At 47.9% G+C, this 20,585-nt stretch overlaps 1 protein-coding gene across 1 annotated transcript in view; it reads right to left on the bottom strand.

The window, feature by feature from the left end:
* Positions 1–412: 412 nt before the first annotated feature.
* The window catches only part of LOC142200943 (macrophage mannose receptor 1-like), a 102,360-nt gene continuing 82,187 nt past the window's right edge, over positions 413–20,585 (bottom strand). Inside the window, 4 exon segments of the mRNA XM_075271689.1 lie at positions 413–734; positions 1,611–1,646; positions 2,390–2,424; positions 2,426–2,567. Coding sequence (XP_075127790.1) covers positions 505–734; positions 1,611–1,646; positions 2,390–2,424; positions 2,426–2,567 — 443 coding nt within the window. The 3' untranslated portion in view covers positions 413–504.

Genomic DNA, 20,585 nt, shown 5'->3' with positions numbered 1-20,585 from the left:
GTCATCCATTTACATAGGGTTTAATAAAACTGATCTGTCACTGTCTTTATCATAACTTTGTAAAATATCTTATCAATGAAAAATACTTCTTTCTCCTCTTATTCGGCTGTTTCTTCCTCTTCTCCTAAATTGACTTTCCTGAAATGTCACCTGAAAATACAAGTCAATTATAACCTTTTCTTGGATTATTTAGTACTAGATGAAAACAATATTGTAGGGTCTAGAACATTCATTGTGTATACAGGGTAATATCACACAAAAACCATCAGAGGGATTTATCCAATAAATTTACACAATAATATCTATGTAATATTTAATGTATTTTGTATTACAAGTGTCATCTATAAATGGAGAGGAGAACAGTCGAGTTCATTCCAACTATAACATTGTACATTCATTTGTATTAGTTCAGATCATTCAGTCTTATGTAACCCTTGTAGATGGGGAGGGTCCATGAGCTTGTTACAGGCCGGATATTATTGTACAGTCATGGTTGGGTTTTTATTAAGAATCTGCATCTTCATTTCTCTCAATGTCATTTACCAAAACGCTTTTGTCATGTGCGGTATCTGCACGGCTGCTGTCCATGTATATTCTATTGGATAAACCATTTTCTGGTTGTGGTTTGTTCCCTTTTCTCTTATATATAAAGACGACCACAGCGGCGACTCCAGCAATGCCAAGAATGACAAGTAGAACTATGCCAGTGGTCAGGCCAGGTGAGGACCCTTCTTCTGTAAAGGCAAATATGGATTAGACAGTTATTACAGTCACAAATCCTACAGACAAAGGTCCCACTAAATGTTCTACAGATTGTTAATAATACATCACTTTGTATATATCCAATGTATAGCCTACTACTGTACTAAAATACTGTTATACGCTCCAACAAACAATACACAGGAGAAAAATATTAACATCTAATAAACATCTTTATTAAATCCAAAAATTCGGAAAAAAAAACCCCAAACCCAAAACGATACAATTTGTAATATAAATCCATGTCACACATAGAAGACGTGCTCCTGCATTTCTTGTTCATGTTGTTGGACAGGGCTGACCATTTTTTGTCTGTTTGTTGGACTTGTACTTTTGGGTCTGTGTGGCTGACCTCCATTTTGGATTGTGCACACTACTTATCTGTCCAAGGTTGGGTGAACTACACTCCCCTATTCATACAGAGGCCACAGGTCCAGAGAGAGCAGGCTGCTTGTGGTGTATGCTAGGCATAATATATCTGAAATACACTTGCCCTTTAATCTTGGGCCATAAGAAGTGAGTGCTTTTAGTGGAGGGACTCATCTGAAATAAGTCATCTTGTTGTTCACAGATGGGCTTAAATGCCGTTTGAACAAAGTGTAAAAACCAAGAACCCCATTTTCATGTACTTTTATGCAGTAGGTATTTGCAGTCATGCAGCAGAGGGCTGTTGTAACTTGTTGTGTTCTTAGGATAGGGATTCAGCCTCAGACAGCATCGGATCAGTTTTGGGTCCAAAATCTAGAACCTCCACCTATACATTGCTCTTGTTTGATCTCAAATATCAATGAAAAAAAAAGAAGCCTTATAATTTCTGTTTATAATATCAGGGTGAATAAGTGATACTGTACCTGGTGTCTCTATCATCTTCACCGTGGGGAGCGGAGCTGTAAACATATCCAACAACAGGTTAGAAATCAGATTTTTGTGTATTTTCTATGTAAATCAGATACATTTTTGAATTTCACAAAGATACAAAATCTTGATCTCAACATCATCCATCTTATTATCCATCTCATCCCAAATATTCCCGGCAGTCTATGTTTCACCGGGTGCTGAGAACTGTAGGAGCTGCTGGGTCTTAGAGGATCCAGATCAGCTCTGCCTTGTATATGAGGAGGTTGTATTCCTCCTGTAACTGAGGCTAAAGTATCAGACTCAGTTACAGGGAAAATCAGCCATGAAAAAAGTTCCATCCAATGGTCTATGATGTAACAGATCTTATGGGGGCTCAAAGTGTATATATAAGAGACAAAAATATACAAATTAAATATCACTATCAAGTTCACATCATGGGTTCCAGCCCCTCCCCCAGCAACACAAAACTATGTGTCACGGAAAAGTATGTTAAAAAGTATTTCAGCAGAATTTATGCTTTAAAAAAAAAAAAAAGGTTTGTAATAATGTGAAAAAGCAGCCACATTTCATCCAACAACAGGTTAGAAATCAGATTTGTGTGTATTTTCTATGTAAATCAGATACATTTTTGAATTTCACAAAGATATAAAGTCTTGATCTCAACATCATCCATCTTATTATCCATCTCATCCCAAATATTCCCGGCAGTCTATGTTTCATTAATAATAATAATTTAAAAATATAAAAAAGTTGCAGTTTTATGATGACTTACTTTTTAAGGTCTTACATATGTATCCTTTGCCACATTCCGGTGCTCCATATTCCTTTTATCGCATCCATCATCACACACATTGAAGATCTATCTATATAGGATCCACCACCTTTATTAGGTACATTATTGTTCCAGTTTACAAAGTCCACGGGTGTGTTGTCTAACCAAAGTACATTACCTGCAAACACAAAGATTTTTTTATTTCAGAAAACTGGACATTTTCAGAAATTATTTTATATTCTATGTTATAAAATGTAATTCGGGCAAACTTTTCAAGATTTGTTTAGTATTCAGTAGCTCGGGTTCCTGGTTAGTTTCAGTTCAAATGACACTTTAAATTGTGTTAAAATATGGTGTAAAACACTTTTAGGTAAGAACTTATCTATAAAAGATAGTGTAGAACATTGTCAGGACTCCTAGGAACCTATCTATAAAACATATTGTATAACACTGTCAGGGCTCCTAGGAACCTATCTATAAAACATAGTGTAGAACACTGTCAGGGCTCCTAGGAACCTATCTATAAAACATAGTGTAAAATACTGTCAGGGCTCCTAGGAACCTTTCTATAAAACATAGTGTATAACACTGTCAGGGCTCCTAGGAACCTATCTATAAAACATAGTGTATAACACTGTCAGGACTCCTAGGAACCATCTATAAAACATAGTGTATAACACTGTCAGGACTCCTAGGAACCTATCTATAAAACATAGTGTAGAACACTGTCAGGACTCCTAGGAACCTATCTATAAAACATAGTGTATAACACTGTCAGGGCTCCTAGGAACCTATCTATAAAACATAGTGTATAACACTGTCAGGACTCCTAGGAACCTATCTATAAAACATAGTGTATAACACTGTCAGGGCTCCTAGGTACCTATCTATAATACATAGTGGTTAGTGCTATCAGAAAAAGGAACCCATTGAAGTTAATGGGAGGCTTTTTTTAAGCACTGAATCGCACACAGATTTCACACCAAATTCAGTGTCAGTTTCCTCCGTGTGAATGCACCCTTACAGCAGATGTTGAGTGTTTAAACATGTAGGAGCTAAGCGGCTGCCATAGAAATGAGATCTCTGCTGTGTTATACAGGGCATTAATTCTCCTGATGCCTCGGTAAAATGTAACCAAGATACCATTTTGCTGTCGGTGTAAAAAAAAAAATAATAATTATATATATATGTATAAATATATATGTTGAAAATAAAGCCCATACACATTAGGTACAGGGTCTGACTGGCCCACCGGTGTACTGGTGAATCCCCCGGTGGGCCCCGCCCCCTGACTGAAAGTTTTGATTTTTACCAATGCAAATGCATTGGTCGTGGGATGGTCCCCAACCGGGCACCTGGCCAATGCATCTGCCTCCACACACATGGGCCCCCATTAGCTGAAGCTGTACACGTTGTCCTCCTGATATATAGGGAAAGTACATACAGGAGGACACTGTGTGCAGCTTCAGCTAACGGCCGCTTGCAATCTTCTCACTGACCTGCAGCAGCACTGGCTGTTTTCCTATGACGTCTTGTCCCTGCTGCCCGACTTCCTTCCTCCCTCCCCCTCCCCCTCCCCCTCACAGTGAGTCGTCTCTCGTAGCGTGTGGGGAAGCCAGGAAGACGTCTGCTGTGATGGTGACTGCTGGGAAATGTGAGTATACTCTTTTGGTAAAATCTATATGTTTAATGTATATATGTGTATATTTGTGTAAAGTATGTGTGTTGTATACTGTGTGAGTACTGTATGTTTGTATATAGGTATGTATATACAGTATACTATAATGATGTGTATGTATATATGTGAGTGTATATATAGTATTAATACATTCATATAAGTATATATATGACATATATGGTATATGAATGTATATTAATGTATATGTGTGAGTATATATGCTGTAATAATCTACATGTGTGACGCTGGGTTCACACCAGCATTCGGGTCTCCGTACTCAGGTTTTGGTCTTCTGCCGGTAGAAGACGGAAACCTGTCATGCTGAGCCCGGCCGTGAGCGCCGGTGGGTGATTTATGCTCTCCGCCGCGAAACCGGCTTTTTTAAACCGGACACAGAGTACAGCCGGACACTTTTCAAGCCCATTCAAATGAATGGGTTTGAAAAGATGCCGGCAGGTTTCCGTCTCCTGCCCTGTTTCAGGCAGGAAACGGAAACCTACAGTACGGAGGCCCGGGTGAAGATGTGAATGGGCCCTTAGTATATATGGCATATGTATAAGGCCTGGTTCACATCTGTAATCCAAACTACCGAACGCATTGGCAAGCGCTGTGCAGTGAAAGCACACTCCTCATAGACTACAATGGGGTCCGTGTGCTTTCCATGCGGTTTCCACATGAGTCGTGCGGACAGGAAAGTAGATCATGAAGTACTTTTCTGTCCACATGTTCTGTGCAGACACCGCACGGAAAGCACACGGACCCCATTATAGTCTATAGCTTTTACTGCACACCACTTGCTAATGTGTTCAGTAGTTCGGATTACTGATCGCAGATGTGAACCAGGCCTGAGTGTGTAGGTACATAGTGTGTACAATCCCATCCACACATTGCAGAAAAATACACGCTGCAGACACACTGCAATTTCCAAAACTGTTGTGGTTTTGGAAATCGCAGCATGTCACTTATACCTACAGACACATCGGCCGTTTCCCTATAGGTATAAACGAAGCAGAAAGGAAGGGCCGGAGCTGGAGAATTCAGCATAGGCCCGCATGACAGGGATTTTTCAAGTCATGCAGGTAGAGGTTTCACAACAGGGGTTAATATTTTGGCGGGAGTGGGTTTGTTTGGGGTTAGTGGCCGGTCAGGGGGTGGGTTTGTTTACTATAAGGGGGGCTATTTAGTGTTTGTCCCTTCCCAGCCCCTTGTTCACTCCTCACCTGGAACTTTTCCCAGCGCTGTCATGTCGGAGGAACAAATCCTGCAGGACTCCATCCGGCGTCTCTCTGCCATTCATGGAGCGGCTTGGCTGCGCAGCACTTTGTTAGCGGCCTTGCCTGATTCACCTCCAGATGACTCGTCCCCTCCAGCGGTGCCCCCTCCGGCTGCTTCATCCAGACCCGCCAGGCCGTCACGACCGCCGCAGCGCCTCAGCCCATCAGCCTCTCCGAAGCGTCGGCGCCGTGCCCGGAGCCCCCCAAGGGACCATCCGCACGGCGCCATGGCTCCCCTACCTCCACGGTTGTCTCCGGCCTAGCTGCTCCAGCCCCTCCTACTCCCGGCGCGGTGACGTCAGCGGCTGCGTCGGGATCTCGCGATGCAGCCGGGCCCTCTGCAATTATAGCCCCGCCCACCGGAAGACGCCAATCTGACGCCATGGCTACGGAGGCGGAGCCTCAGGATCGCGAGCTCCGCCTTCCAGAGCGCTCTCCCTCCACATCCCGACCCTCTGCAGGCCCAAGCCACAGGATTAAAAGAAGGGCTGCAAAGAAGTCTCGTGCAGCGGCTCGCCCACGAGGGGCGGAGTCTCGTCCTGCATTGTCCCCAGTGCCAGCTGACCAGCGCTCCTCTACACTGCCTGCTGCCCATCAGGATCCGGCGTCTGAGCTTCAGCATCGTCACCCACAGCGGTCCACTACGGCCACGCTCCAGGAGCTAGATCTTCGCAGACCTGTCCGCGGCGGCCGCCGTGCCTCCCACCATCATCACACCAGGTCTCCTCCTTCCTCCTCTGATGATGAGGTCGACTACCGGGATTTGGACCACGTTCCAGACGAATCCGGAGCTGCGGCTGCCTCGGCGCTCCACCGGAGCCAGCCTGGTGAGTCACAACACCCCCTTCCTTCTTTGCGGTCTGGGCTTCTCCCCTCCCTGAACCCTTCTTGCCCTTCAGCTAATTATTCCCCCTCCCCAGACCCTTTGTCTACCCTATTTGCTAGTGTGAGGCAGTTTATTGATAGTTATGTACCAACAGTTAGTTCTCCATCTCCTGCTGCTGCTTGGGTTACTCCGGCCTCGGCCCCTCCTCCTGCGGCTGTTCCTGCACCTTCGCCTCTTGTGCCGATTGTTGCTGGCGCTGAGACGGCGGGGACGTCGCAGGGTGAGGTGGCGGTTGATCCGGTCAGATTAGATGATGCATCGAAGGGCGAGATCTACCTTTGTTTCAGTGGCCCCTTGGGGGCGCATGTTAAGCTGGAGGTTAGAGAGAAGATATGGAAGGACGAATATGTGGAGATATTTTCTCTTTTGCCTCTTGAGAAGTTCAATTTAGACAGAGTCAAACTCACTGAGTCCAAGAAAGAAGAGGAAGAAAGACGCCGGTATCGCTTGATACCGCGTACTTTCGCAAATTGGTTACAGGCATTTCACATATTGGCTAGTATCATAGGTGAGAAGGCCCCCCAGCACTGTTCGGCTTTATTCTGCTATGAGGAATCTATAGGTGAGGCCTACCGGGTTTATGGCGGGACCGCATGGATTCGATATGACGAGCAGTTTCGTCAGAGGAAGGCGGTCCGGCCATCAATTCGGTGGGATCACAAAGACATTAATTTGTGGATGAGTCTCATGGTGGCTGCCAGGTTACCGCCTCAGCCATTTCGATCCGGTGCAGGGGTGCCTTCTTCGGGACAGGCGTCCTCCACGGTGCAACGTCCCGGTTATTGTTGGCAATTCAATGAAGGTCAGTGCAGGTTCGGCAGCACCTGCCACTTCAAACACGAATGCTCTCATTGCGGGGGATCGCATGCAGGGTCACACTGTTTTAAAAAACTTAGAGCAAAGCAGTCTGATGCCGCTACAAAAAGGGATGACACCGGTTCAGCTAGACCCGATGCTTCCCTATCTAAATAGTTATCCTGATCGATGCACGGCTCAGTTTTTGTTGGACGGGTTTAGGGACGGTTTTGTCATCCCCTCTGAGGTTCCGTTTTCTGTACCATGTTATCGTAATCTGAAGTCGGCTCGCATGCGTCCTGAAGTGGTGTCTGATAAGCTAGATAAAGAGCTGTCACTTGGTCGGATTGCAGGGCCTTTTGCTGTTCCTCCTTTACGTAATCTTCATATTTCACCTTTAGGTGTCGTTCCCAAGAAGGAGGCGAATAAATTTCGCCTGATCCACCACCTGTCGTTCCCTAAGGGATTGTCCGTTAATGACGGTATTGACGAGGAGTTGTGCTCTGTGTCATATGTGTCATTTGACAGGGCGGTGGATTGGGTGAGACGCTGCGGTCCTGGGGCCCTTATGGCCAAAGCGGACGTGGAATCTGCATTTCGCCTCCTTCCTATTCACCCTGACAGTTTATTTTTACTGGGTTTCCATTGGGAGGGCTCTTACTATGTAGATAGGTGCCTCCCGATGGGTTGCGCAATATCGTGTTCTTATTTTGAGTGTTTTGCCACATTTGTTGAGTGGGTCGTCAGGGAGGAGTCCAAGTTACACTCTATTTTACATTACCTAGACGATTTTTTGTGTATTGGTCCGGCAGGTTCTCAGGTGTGCTCGGTCCTTCTTTCTACATTACAGCACGTAGCCCGCCGTTTTGGCATACCTCTGTCTCCTGAAAAGACGGAGGGACCGACCACCAACCTTAAATTCCTGGGCATAGAGATCGATTCCATTGCTATGGAATGCAGATTGCCTATGGATAAGGTTGAGGTGTTACGCAAGGAGGTGGATCAGTTGGTAGCTTACAGGAAAGTTCGGTTGCGCCAATTGCAGTCTGTCCTCGGTAAGCTTAATTTCGCATGTCGCATCATCCCTATGGGGAGAATATTTTGTCGGCGCTTGGCGCAAGCGACGGCGGGAATTTCTAGCCCTGCCCATTTCGTGAGGATTACGGCCGAACACCGGTCTGATTTGCGGGTTTGGTCTTCCTTTCTCGCTCAGTTCAATGGCAAGTCGGTGTGGCAAGAAGACTGGTGTGACAATGTTGACCTTTCTTTACATACCGACGCCTCTGGCAGTCTTGGCTTTGGAGCTTATTTTCAGGGTCAATGGTTTGATGGCGAGTGGCCCATTTCTTGGAAACAGGCCGGTTTGACCCGTAACCTCACATTACTCGAACTCTTTCCTATTGTCGCTGCAGTAGAAGTTTGGGGTCCATTGTTTTGCAATAAGCGTGTTCGTTTTTGGTGCGACAATCTCTCCATGGTGAATGTGTTGAACCATTTAACTGCTTCTTCTCCTCCTGTCATTCGTCTTGTTCGTCGCTTGGTCCTTACTTGTTTATCTTTTAATGTTTGGCTGTCCGCTCGTCATGTCCCAGGGGTGACTAATTCTATCGCTGACGCTCTTTCTCGCTTTCAGTGGGATCGTTTTCGGGCCTTGGCACCGGAGACAGAACTTCATGGAATCCCTTGCCCGGGTCACCTCTGGGATCTGGCGTTCGGACAGCCCTGACCTTGGTGGGTCGCTCCCTTTGTCCGTCCACGTGGAATGCCTATTCCCGGATCTGGCAAGAGTGGTCGTGTGTTTGCAGTACGGTAGGGCATGACTGTTACTCGGGTGCCCCGGTTTCATTAGTACTTTCATGGCTGGGTTCTTATTTTTCTCAGGGTAGGTCGAAGTCTGTCGCTTGCAGGAGCCTGTCGGCACTCTCTTTTTGGCTAAAATTTTTTGGCTTGCCCGATACCACCAAGCATTTCTTGGTCCGACGGGCTCTTGTGGGTTTCAGACGTTCCTCGCACCCGCCGGACGCGAGGCGCCCGGTGTCCTTTGATTTGCTGGAAGCCATTTTTTCCAAACTGTTGGTTGTATGTAGGGATGTTTACGAAGCTCAGTTGTTTGGGGTCGCGTTTTCTTTAGCATTTTTTGGGGCATTTCGTATTAGTGAATTGGTCAGTTCTTCTACCCTAGCTCATGATGGTTTGTTGTGGTCTCACGTTTCGGTGGACGGGGATGCCGTCTCTTGTCAGATCTCGCGTAGCAAAACGGATCAGGAGGGTAGAGGTGTCGTCGTCCGTTTGTTCCCTGTCCCTTGTGCCTCTTCTTGTCCAGTTGCTTCGGTTAAGAGGTTTTTGTCCATGCGGACCGCCCTCGGCGGGGCCTTTTTGATTCACGAGTCGGGTAAAGCCCTTTCTCGCTTTCAATTTGTTGCACTTTTTCGTAAAGTCTTGAGCAGTTTAGGCATGTCGCCCGATCAATATAATACTCATTCTTTTCGCATTGGGGCAGCCACCGAGGCCGCCAGATGCGGATTGCCGGAAGCTGCGGTCATGCGCATTGGCCGTTGGGCTTCTACACGCTATCGCCTGTACATTCGTCCTCATTTGCTGCAGACCTGCCCCCCGTCTGCTTCTGCAGATTGATTTGCTTGTTTTTTAGTATTTCGGTTGCCTATTATTTCTGTTGTATTACTCTTGTTCCTTTTTACTGCATTTTCTTTCAGATGCTGCCCCGTGCCTGGTCTGGATAGTGGGGCACTCTTAAGTGCATTGGGGAGCCCTCAGAGCCGCAGTTAGGCCTAATGGTAGGCAACTGGGTTTTCCCCGTACGCAAGCTGTAGTGAGATGGATAGGTAGGAGGGGCATGTTGTGGCAAGCATTGTTACCTATTTTGCATTTTCATTCCCTGATGGATCGACCCCCAAACGTCCTGGTGATTCATACGGGTGGTAATGATCTTGGCGTTCGTTCCTCCCATGAGCTCATCAGAGATATTAAATATGATCTGCTTCGCATATGGTCCATGTACCCGGTATCATGATAGTGTGGTCCGAAATAGTCGCAAGATTGTCTTGGCGCAATGCGCGATCTGTTGCTAAATTGAATAAGGCCAGGCGGAAAGTTAACACCTCTGTTTCGGCCTTTGTGGCTCGCAATGGGGGTATAGTTGTTCGCCATAAGGATTTAGAGGTTCCACACAGCGGCCACTTGAGTCGAGATGGGGTTCACCTCAATGATGTGGGGTATGACATTTGGATCTTAGCCTTGCAGGAGGGTGTCGAAAAAGCTCTGCGCGTTTGGGCGGACTATCATGTGTAAGGGATCACACATGATAGTGTTGGCGGTGGGAAGGTCAGGCAGGGCATGCTGTAATTCCGAGTTCCGGTGTAAAATATGGGGGACCCATGGTGAAGGGTACCTCTGCCATGTCTTTGTTTATCACGATAATAAAGTTATTAATGTTTAAGATGGAGTACAAGGCAGTACCAGGTTTTGTCCTATCCCGTGTCGGCGCGTTGCGGCTGGGAGATTGCGGACGGACTGCCCGTTTTACTATGCTGACCCTGCTCGACCTTCCTCTAATAAAGTGTTGTTGTTCATGATTAGAGATGAGCGAACACTAAAATGTTCGAGGTTCGAAATTCGATTCGAACAGCCGCTCAATGTTCGTGTGTTCGAACGGGTTTCGAACCCCATTATAGTCTATGGGGAACAGATACTCGTTAAGGGGGAAACCCAAATCCGTGTCTGGAGGGTCACCAAGTCCACTATGACACCCCAGGAAATGATGCCAACACCTCTGGAATGACACTGGGACAGCAGGGGAAGCATGTCTGGGGGCATCTAACACACCAAAGACCCTCTATTACCCCAACATCACTGCCTAACAACTACACACTTTCCACATTCAAAAAAACCTCTATCAAAGTGGGAAAATACCTGGAAACCTTCTTTACTCCCCAAATGGATGGACACAAACCCCAATTTAAGCTCAACAAACAGTAACAACCACCCCTTTAAATCACGTTCCCCATGACAACCACAAATGGAATAGGCAATGGGAATTCCAAAAGCCCTCACCCTTAACTGTCATTTTGAGTGTGTGTGTGTGTGTGTGTGTGTGTGATGTGGTAAGACCTTCCAAAATTCACTTTTCTAGCCCTTAACATGAGCCCTTCCAAACAAAGTTACATGACCTTAAGCTGAGCTACCAGCAGAGATTGAGGCCCTTGGCATGAGTAGAGCCTTGCACCAGCAGTGTTTTTGGCACTTAGGGTGAGTTGAGCCTTGTACCAGCGTGTGTCCCTTAACATCAGGCGGGCCCTAAGTTCTGCGCTTTGCACAAAAGTTCCACATTAACTAGGCTGAATGGTACAAAGATTAGTAGGCCCGAGAACCAGGAACAGGTCTTGCAATGGCTGTCGGATAACGCTTAAAGCACATTGTCCACCAGCCAGTCAGCCTCTACCTCCTCTTACCCAACAGTCTTGTCCTCCTTCCACCCAAAATTCCCAATCTTCCCAGAACAATAACCCCAACTGTCCCTGCTCCCCAGAGCTGTTCTCCCTTCCTTTGACTGTACCGCAACCTGCCCCTCCATTTCGCGATTCCACGGACCTAACAGACGAGTATCTGTGTCCAGATGCTCAAACACTAGAGTCTCCTCCATTCCATCTCCGGTCGATTTGGTGGCGGATGACCAGCAACCCACCCTCATCGACGACGATGAGACGCAGTTGCTGTCAGGGCAGCCAGTTGACATGCGCATTGTGCAGGAGGAGGAGGCGAGACAGGAGTTGGAAGAGGAGGTGGTGGACGACGAGGACACCGACCCCACCTGGACAAGGCAGATGTCAAGCTGGGAAAGTAGTGTGGATGTTGAGGCAGGTGCAGCACCAAAAAGGGTAGCTAGAGGCAGAGACATGTCCAGAGGCAGAGGTCAGCTGCTTTGCCGAAGCCAGGCCAGACCCGGAATGTCCGAAGATGTTCCCTTTTGTACCCAGCCCAGAAAAACTCCCCCATCGAGGGCACGTTTCTTGAAGGTGTAGAGTTTTTTCAAGGAATGCGCCGAGGACAGATATAGTGTCGTCTACACAATTTGCCTCTCGAAATCGAGTAGGGGCCCTGAGAAGAAGCAGTAGGGGCAACCTGTCCACCACTTCAATGCACCGTCATTTGGAATCCAAGCAATGGAATCAGTGGCAGGCAGCAACGGCAGGACAAACGTCGCCCGCCGTTCATGCCACTGCCTCTGCTCACAGTGCTGGCGATGCACTCCAGAGGACGAGCCAGGACATCACTTCATCTGCCTCCGCCACTTTGTTGACTTCTCCCTCATCCTCCCCTGTTTCTGTCTTATCTCCTTCTCCTGCACCATCAAAGGCACCATCAGGCGCTTCTTTACAACAACCCACCATCTCTCAGACATTGGAGCGCCGGCAGAAATACACCGCTAACCACCCACCCACGCAAGCCTAGAACGCCAACATCGCTAAACTGCTGGCCCAGGAGAGGTTGGCGTTCCGGCTTGTTGAAACTCCCGCCTTCCCGGACCTGATGGCAACTGTGGCACCTCACTATGCCGTCCCTAGCCGTCTCAACTTCTCCCGGTGTGGCGTCCACGCCTTGCACCAGCACGTGTCACTCAACATCAGGTGGGCCCTTAGTTCTGCGCTTTGCTGCAAGGTCCACTTGACCACCGACACTTGGACAAGCGCCTGTGGTCAGGGATGCTGCAGTGCTTATCTTTAATGACAGGCAGGGTGAATGTGGTGGAGTCTGTTCCCCGGGTGCAAACTGGGGTGGCCTATCTCCTCTCCCAGGCCAAAATTCATGGCAGGAGTAGACTGAAACCCTACGACGCTGCAACCTCCACCACAGCTACTAGCGGCAAACGCTAAAACACTGGTGTGGGGAGACGTCAGCAGGCGGTGCTGAAGCTCATCAGCTTGGGGGACAGACAGCACAGTGCCTCCGAGGTCAGGGATGCCATCCTGGCTGAGATGGCATTTTTTTTTCCCTGCTACACCTGGGGCCTGGCATTTTTACGCCTGTGATAATGGCTGGAACCTGGTAGCGGCTCTGGAGCTTGCCAGCCTCCAACACGTTCCATGTTTGGCCCACGTCTAACCTAGTGGTGCAAAGTTTTTTAAAAACATACCCAAATGTACCGAAGCTACTGTTGAAAATGCGGCGCTTGTGCGCCCACTTTTGCAAGTGCACAGGAGTCGCTGCTAGCCTAAAAACACTCTAGCAAGGCCTACATCTGTCCAAACACAGGCTGTTGTCCGTCATTCACACACGCTGAAACCCTACAATACCATATCTTGAGCAGGGTGTGTGAGATGCACAGACCTTTGATGGAGTTCCATCTACAAAACCCAAGGGTTCCTCAAAGTCAGCAACCAAAGTTTCTGCACCATGAGTTTCCAGGGGTGGCAGAGTTATGGCTAGGGGAAGAGGCATGGATAGGGATGATGTCTAGGGGCAAAAGCAGTGTGGATGTGGAGGCAAGCTAAGCAGGAAAAACTGGGGGTACAAGCTAAGGCATGGACTGGGGTGATGTCTAGGGGCAAAAGCAGTGTGGATGTGGAGGCAAGCTAAGCAGGAAAAACTGGGGGTACAAGCTAAGGCATGGACTGGGGTGATGTCTAGGGGCAAAAGCAGTGTGGATGTGGAGGCAAGCTAAGCAGGAAAAACTGGGGGTACAAGCTAAGGCATGGACTGGGGTGATGTCTAGGGGCAAAAGCAGTGTGGATGTGGAGGCAAGCTAAGCAGGAAAAACTGGGGGTACAAGCTAAGGCATGGACTGGGGTGATGTCTAGGGGCAAAAGCAGTGTGGATGTGGAGGCAAGCTAAGCAGGAAAAACTGGGGGTACAAGCTAAGGCATGGACTGGGGTGATGTCTAGGGGCAAAAGCAGTGTGGATGTGGAGGCAAGCTAAGCAGGAAAAACTGGGGGTACAAGCTAAGGCATGGACTGGGGTGATGTCTAGGGGCAAAAGCAGTGTGGATGTGGAGGCAAGCTAAGCAGGAAAAACTGGGGGTACAAGCTAAGGCATGGACTGGGGTGATGTCTAGGGGCAAAAGCAGTGTGGATGTGGAGGCAAGCTAAGCAGGAAAAACTGGGGGTACAAGCTAAGGCATGGACTGGGGTGATGTCTAGGGGCAAAAGCAGTGTGGATGTGGAGGCAAGCAAAGCAGGGAAAATGGTGGCTAGAGGCAAAGGGATGTCCATAGGCAGCAAGGGCAAAGATGCAAAACTCTCCCGTTTCAAGAATTTTCCTGACTTGTTTCCCCACAAAACATTCCTGGGAGGAGGGCTGAAACACCACCCTCCTCCTCCTCCGCTGTTAGATTGACCCCAGCTACGAGCTGAAAACGCTGCAACACTGGTGTGGGGAGACGTCAGCAGGCTGGGCTGAAGCTCATCAGCTTGGGAGACGGACAGCACATTGCCTCTGAGGTCAGGGATGCCATCCTGGATGAGATGGCAATTTGTTTATCCCCGCTGCCCCTGGGGCCAGGTTTTTTAGCTTGTTGGAGGGCTCTGGAGCTTGCCAGCCTCCAACACGTTCCATGCCTGGCCCACATGTTCAATGTAGTGGTGCAATGATTTTTAAAAACATACCCCAAATTAGCTGAGCTAAGGGTGAAAGTGCGGCACTTGGACACCCACTTTCCCAAGTCTACAGTACCTGGAGCTAGCCGCAATACACTCCAGCAAGGCCTACATCTGCCTGAAGCACCTACTGTTGTGCGAGGTCACCACACGCTCTAACCCTAGATACCGTATGTTCTGCAGGGTGTGTGAGCAGCAGAGACCTTTGATGGAGTACCAGCTACAAAACCCAAGGGTTCCTCAGAGTCAGCTCCCTCACTTTCTGCACCATGAGTTTCCATGGGTGGCAGACTTATGGCTAGAGGCACAGGCATGGATAGGGGTGATGTGTAGGGGCAAAAGCAGTGTGGATGTGGAGGCAAGCTAAGCAGCAAAAACTGGGGGTACAAGCAGCCGGTGACATCATCACTGACAAGCACAGCTGTCTGTCAGCTGACAGGCTGACTTTCACCAAAATGAACAGACAATGGATAGACTCATCATATACATGTCAGTTACATGACAAATTTAGTGCAATTTGCAAGTCCAAGATGGTTTGGAGATCTGCGGAGAGGAATCTCACCACCTCTTGCGGGTGCCATCATTTGGAAGGCAAGCCCTGGGCTCAGTGGGTGAGAGCAAGCGCAGGATAATCGTCGTTTGGCCTGGCGGCCACTGCCTCTTCCACTGTTGACAGGGCTGGCGCTGCAGTCCAGACCAGGAGCCAGGACACCTCCACATCTGCCTCTGACACTTTGGGGAGTTCACCCTTATCCTCACCTTTTCCTGCCATTTCTCCTTTTGCCCGCGCCATCATGCGCCTCTTCCCAGAAACTCCCCATCTCCCAAGCCTTTCATTTCATGCTAAAGTACAGCGCAACCCACCCACATGCCCAAGGCTTCAACGGCCTCATCTCAAGAAATCTGGCCCAGGAGATGTTGGAATCCCGGCTGGGGGACACTCTGCCCTTTTTGGGCAGAGTGTCTACTGCGCCACCGCACTGTGCCGTCCACACCAGCACTTTCCCCCAAACATGAGGCGGTCCCTAAATTCAGCGCTTAGCCCTAAAGTTCCATGTGACCAGTTACGAATGGACAAGTGCATGCGGACAGGGACGCTAACTTTCAATTTGGGCACAGTGGTTGAATGTAGTTGAGGCGTGGACCGGGTCGCAAAATGTGGTGGCCTGACTTGTCTCCCCACACAACATTCCTGGGAGGAGGGCTGAAACACCACCCTCCTCCGCTGTTAAATTGACCCCAGCTACGAGCTGGAAACGCTGCAACACTGGTGTGGGGAGACGTCAGCGGGCCGTGCTGAAGCTCATCAGCTTGGGGGCCAGACAGCACACTGCCTACAAAGTGAGTCATGCCATCCTCGATGAGACGGCAATGTGGTTTTTGCCACTGCACCTGGGCCCAGGCATGTTGTCATGTGTGATAATGGCCGTAACCTGGGATTGGCTCTGTAGCTTGGCAGCCTGCAACATATTCCATGCCTGGGCCACGTTTTTAACTCATTGCTGATAATCTTTTGAAAAAGGTACCCCCATGTTCCTGAGCTACTGGTGAAAGTGTGGTGCTTGTGCGGATAGTTTTTAAAGTGTATAGTTGCCGCTGCTAGCCTCTATGCACTCCTACAACGCCTGTACCTGCTGGAACAACGGCTGTTGTGCGACGTCTCCACACTGCTGGCACTAAACATATCATGTGTTGAGCAGAGTGTGTGAGCAGCACAGACCTTTGATGTAGTTCCAACTCCAAAACCCTCGGGTTCGTCAAAGTCAACTCCCTCAGTTGCTCAACCATGAGTGGCCATGGGTGGCAGACTTATGTGAAATCCCATCCCATCCATTGCACTGGACACGAAACATTAGCATGCGCTCAGCACAACTTCGGATATGGCAGATGCGTTAAGCAGGGTGCAGGGTACAACACAGACCAGGCCCGAGCACCAGGAACAGGTGTTAGAAATACTGCAGCATCTGCCATTTCCTTCCAATTTTGGGGTTTTGGACCCGCCACCGACTTGTCTGGACCTAAGTGGGGATCATGAGACACAGTTGCCATCAAGGCAAGCTGTGGTCATGTGCGGTTTGCAGTAAGGGGGCAGTGCGCAATTGGAAGAGGAGTTGGTGGATGACGAGGCCACCGACCCCACATGGACAGGGGTGATGTCTAGGGGCTAAAGCAGTGTAGATGTAGAGGGAAGCTAAATCAACAAAAAACCTGGGTAGAAGCAAAGGCATAAACTGGGGTGATGTTTAGGGGTGAAAGCAGAGTAGATGTGGAGGGAAGCTAAGCAGCAAAAACAGTGGGTAGAAGCAAAGGCATGCAAAACTCTACCCTGTTGGAAGACTTATTCCTAGGTCTGGAACACGTTAATGGCCCCCCTGGACAAATTACTGCCACTCAGGGGCCTAGTGTCACCAGGAGGGACAAGTATAGGCGCATGTTGTGGGAATACCTGGCCGACACCAGCTCTGTCCTCTCCGATCCCTCTGTGCTCTACAGCCTAAACTTATTTTCTCATCTTTTTTTCTGAACTGCACATCTCTTGCCTGCTTCCTTTGGGATCTTAGAAATGGTGGTCCACTTCCACAGATGGTAACTTCAATAGACAGTGTAACGGGAGTAGCTGAGGGATCGCTGTCTTAACCACTTTTTGGCACAAAATTAACTTCCAAAGCCAAATATGGTGCAAGTATATGATGCAAGGACACTTACACACCTATCTCTGACACATTGGGGAGTTCACCCTCATGCGCCCTTTTGGCCTGCACCATCATGCGCCTCTTCCCAGCCACTCCACATTTCCCAAGCTTTTCATTGCAGGCAGAAGTACAATACAACCCACCCCCATGCCCAAGCCTGTAACAGCCTCATCGATAAACTGCTGGCCCTGGAGATGTTGGTGTTTGTTTATGCTTCTGGAGACCCAGGCCTTCCGTCAGCAGATGGCAGCTGGGGCACCTCCCTATGCTGGGCCTAGCCGTTACTACTTCTCTTGGTGTGCTGTCTCTGCCTTGCGCCTGCATGTGTCCCATAACATCAGTCGGGCCCAGAGCTCTGCGCTTTGCTGCAAGGTCCACTTGACCACCGACACATGGACAAGCGCCTGTGGTCAGGGATGCTGCAGTGCTTATCTTTAATGACAGGCAGGGTGAATGTGGTGGAGTCTGTTCCCCGGGTGCAAACTGGGGTGGCCTATCTCCTCTCCCAGGCCAAAATTCATGGCAGGAGTAGACTGAAACCCTACGAAGCTGCAACCTCCACCCCAGCTACTAGCGGAAAACACTGTAACACTGGCATGGGGAGATGTCAGCAGGCCGTGCTGAAACTGATCAGCTTGGGGGACAGACAGCACAGTGCCTCCGAGGTCAGGGATGCCATCCTGGCTGAGATGGCATTTTTTTTTTCCTGCTACACCTGGGGCCTGGCATTTTTGCGCCTGTGATAATGGCTGGAACCTGGTAGCAGATCTGGAGCTTGCCAGACTCAAACACGGTCCACGCATGGCCCACGTTTTCCAACTTGTTGGTGCCATGTTTCTTTGAAACCTACACCATTGTGCCTGATATACAGGTCAAAGTGGGGCCATTTTCGTAAGTAAGAACTAGCCTCTGCTAGGCAGAAAACATTCAGAGCACACTCCTCTCATCTTCGCACCGTTGGCTGGCGGAGGAAGACGAGGGGGTTGGAGTGGCATCTGATGTCCCTATCCCACACGAGGCTAGAGGGTGCACTTCAGTGCATCCCATTGCTTCACCACAAATGGTGTGAAGGGGAGTGGAAAATGGAGGAAATGGAGAGTGACCCTTACAGTTGGGGCCAGCAAAGGCATGCCAAGTAACACACTGGCACACATGGCTGACTTCATCTTGGGTTGCTTTTCAACACATATTTCACATCATGAAGAACAAATAATACTGGATTTTTTCAAGCCTCGAACCCCGGTCTAGGTCTAATGTCTGTTCCTTTCTTATATTAGGGGAGAGGGAAAAAAAATTACTTCAGTGATACGTTTAGCGTACATAGACTGACTATTAATGTGTATCCCACTTAGTGTTGTTAGGGTTACACACCGTCACAACCTGGCTAAAGCTTCTATAGCTGTTAATAAAGTCAACATAACTTTACGGTATCCAAAAAGACAGCTGGTACCGACAGAGAGCAAGACAAATGTCACCCAAAGCTGTGAGCTCTGAACACCCACAGTGACTTTGGCGTCATCATCATTATAAGGGAGCGGGTGGTAATAAATAACTTGGCAGTGCCTAAAACCCAAAAAGCTTATACAACTATATTTACATTAAGATACACAAATGACACTTTTCAGTAGCATGTCATGAGACAAGCTGATAAGCTCTTCCTTTGTGCAGTGCTATTTGAAAGTTAAACGCTGCCTTTATTTTAATTCTGGAGAAGGTGCAGACATTAGATTTAGAACATGTTGTCTTCATTGTCCAAATCCTCTATATAGGTAACGTGTTTTTCGGGCCGAGCTGTCTGGGAACGAGCTGGTGCAGCACTGACAACCTGGGTGAATATGGCAAGAGCCTGAGATGTAGGGTGAATGAATCCCCAAATTATTTGTGGAATTCCCAGTGAGACAATGGCACTGTATACCAGTAGCAAAAATTGTGAGTGCACGTAACCCCCATATATTCTTTGAATTCCCAGTCAGACAATGGCACTGTATACCAGTATTAAAAATTGTGGGTGCACATAACCCCCATATATTCTTTGAATTCCCAGTCAGACAATGGCACTATATACCAGTAGTAAAAATTGTGGGTGCACATAACCCCCATATATTCTTTGAATTCCCAGTCAGACAATGGCACTGTATACCAGTATTAAAAATTGTGGGTGCACATAACCCCCATATATTCTTTGAATTCCCAGTCAGACAATGGAACTGTATAGCAGTAGCAAAAATTGTGGGTGCACGTAACCCCCATATATTCTTTGAATTCCCAGTCAGACAATGGAACTGTATAGCAGTAGCAAAAATTGTGGGTGCACGTAACCCCCATATATTCTTTGAATTCCCAGTCAGACAATGGCACTGTATACCAGTAGTAAAAATTGTGGGTGCACATAACCCCAATATATTCTTTGAATTCCCAGTCAGACAATGGCACTGTATACCAGTATTAAAAATTGTGGGTGCACATAACCCCCATATATTCTTTGAATTCCCAGTCAGACAATGGCACTATATACCAGTATTAAAAATTGTGGGTGCACATAACCCCCATATATTCTTTGAATTCCCAGTCAGACAATGGCACTGTATACCAGTAGTAAAAATTGTGGGTGCACATAACCCCCATATATTCTTTGAATTCCCAGTCAGACAATGGCACTATATACCAGTAGTAAAAATTGTGGGTGCACATAACCCCCATATATTCTTTGAATTCCCAGTCAGACAATGGCACTGTATACCAGTATTAAAAATTGTGGGTGCACATAACCCCCATATATTCTTTGAATTCCCAGTCAGACAATGGCACTGTATACCAGTATTAAAAATTGTGGGTGCACATAACCCCCATATATTCTTTGAATTCCCAGTCAGACAATGGCACTATATACCAGTAGTAAAAATTGTGGGTGCACATAACCCCCATATATTCTTTGAATTCCCAGTCAGACAATGGCACTATATACCAGTAGTAAAAATTGTGGGTGCACATAACCCCCATATATTCTTTGAATTCCCAGTCAGACAATGGCACTATATACCAGTAGTAAAAATTGTGGGTGCACATAACCCCCATATATTCTTTGAATTCCCAGTCAGACAATGGCACTATATACCAGTAGTAAAAATTGTGGGTGCACATAACCCCCATATATTCTTTGAATTCCCAGTCAGACAATGGCACTATATACCAGTAGTAAAAATTGTGGGTGCACATAACCCCCATATATTCTTTGAATTCCCAGTCAGACAATGGAACT

The sequence above is a fragment of the Leptodactylus fuscus genome, chromosome 4 (assembly GCF_031893055.1).
Source record: "Leptodactylus fuscus isolate aLepFus1 chromosome 4, aLepFus1.hap2, whole genome shotgun sequence".
In the NCBI taxonomy this organism is placed as follows: domain Eukaryota; kingdom Metazoa; phylum Chordata; class Amphibia; order Anura; family Leptodactylidae; genus Leptodactylus; species Leptodactylus fuscus.
The sequence above is the reverse complement of the archived record's forward strand: the minus strand, read 5'-3'. Positions and strand labels throughout refer to the sequence as shown.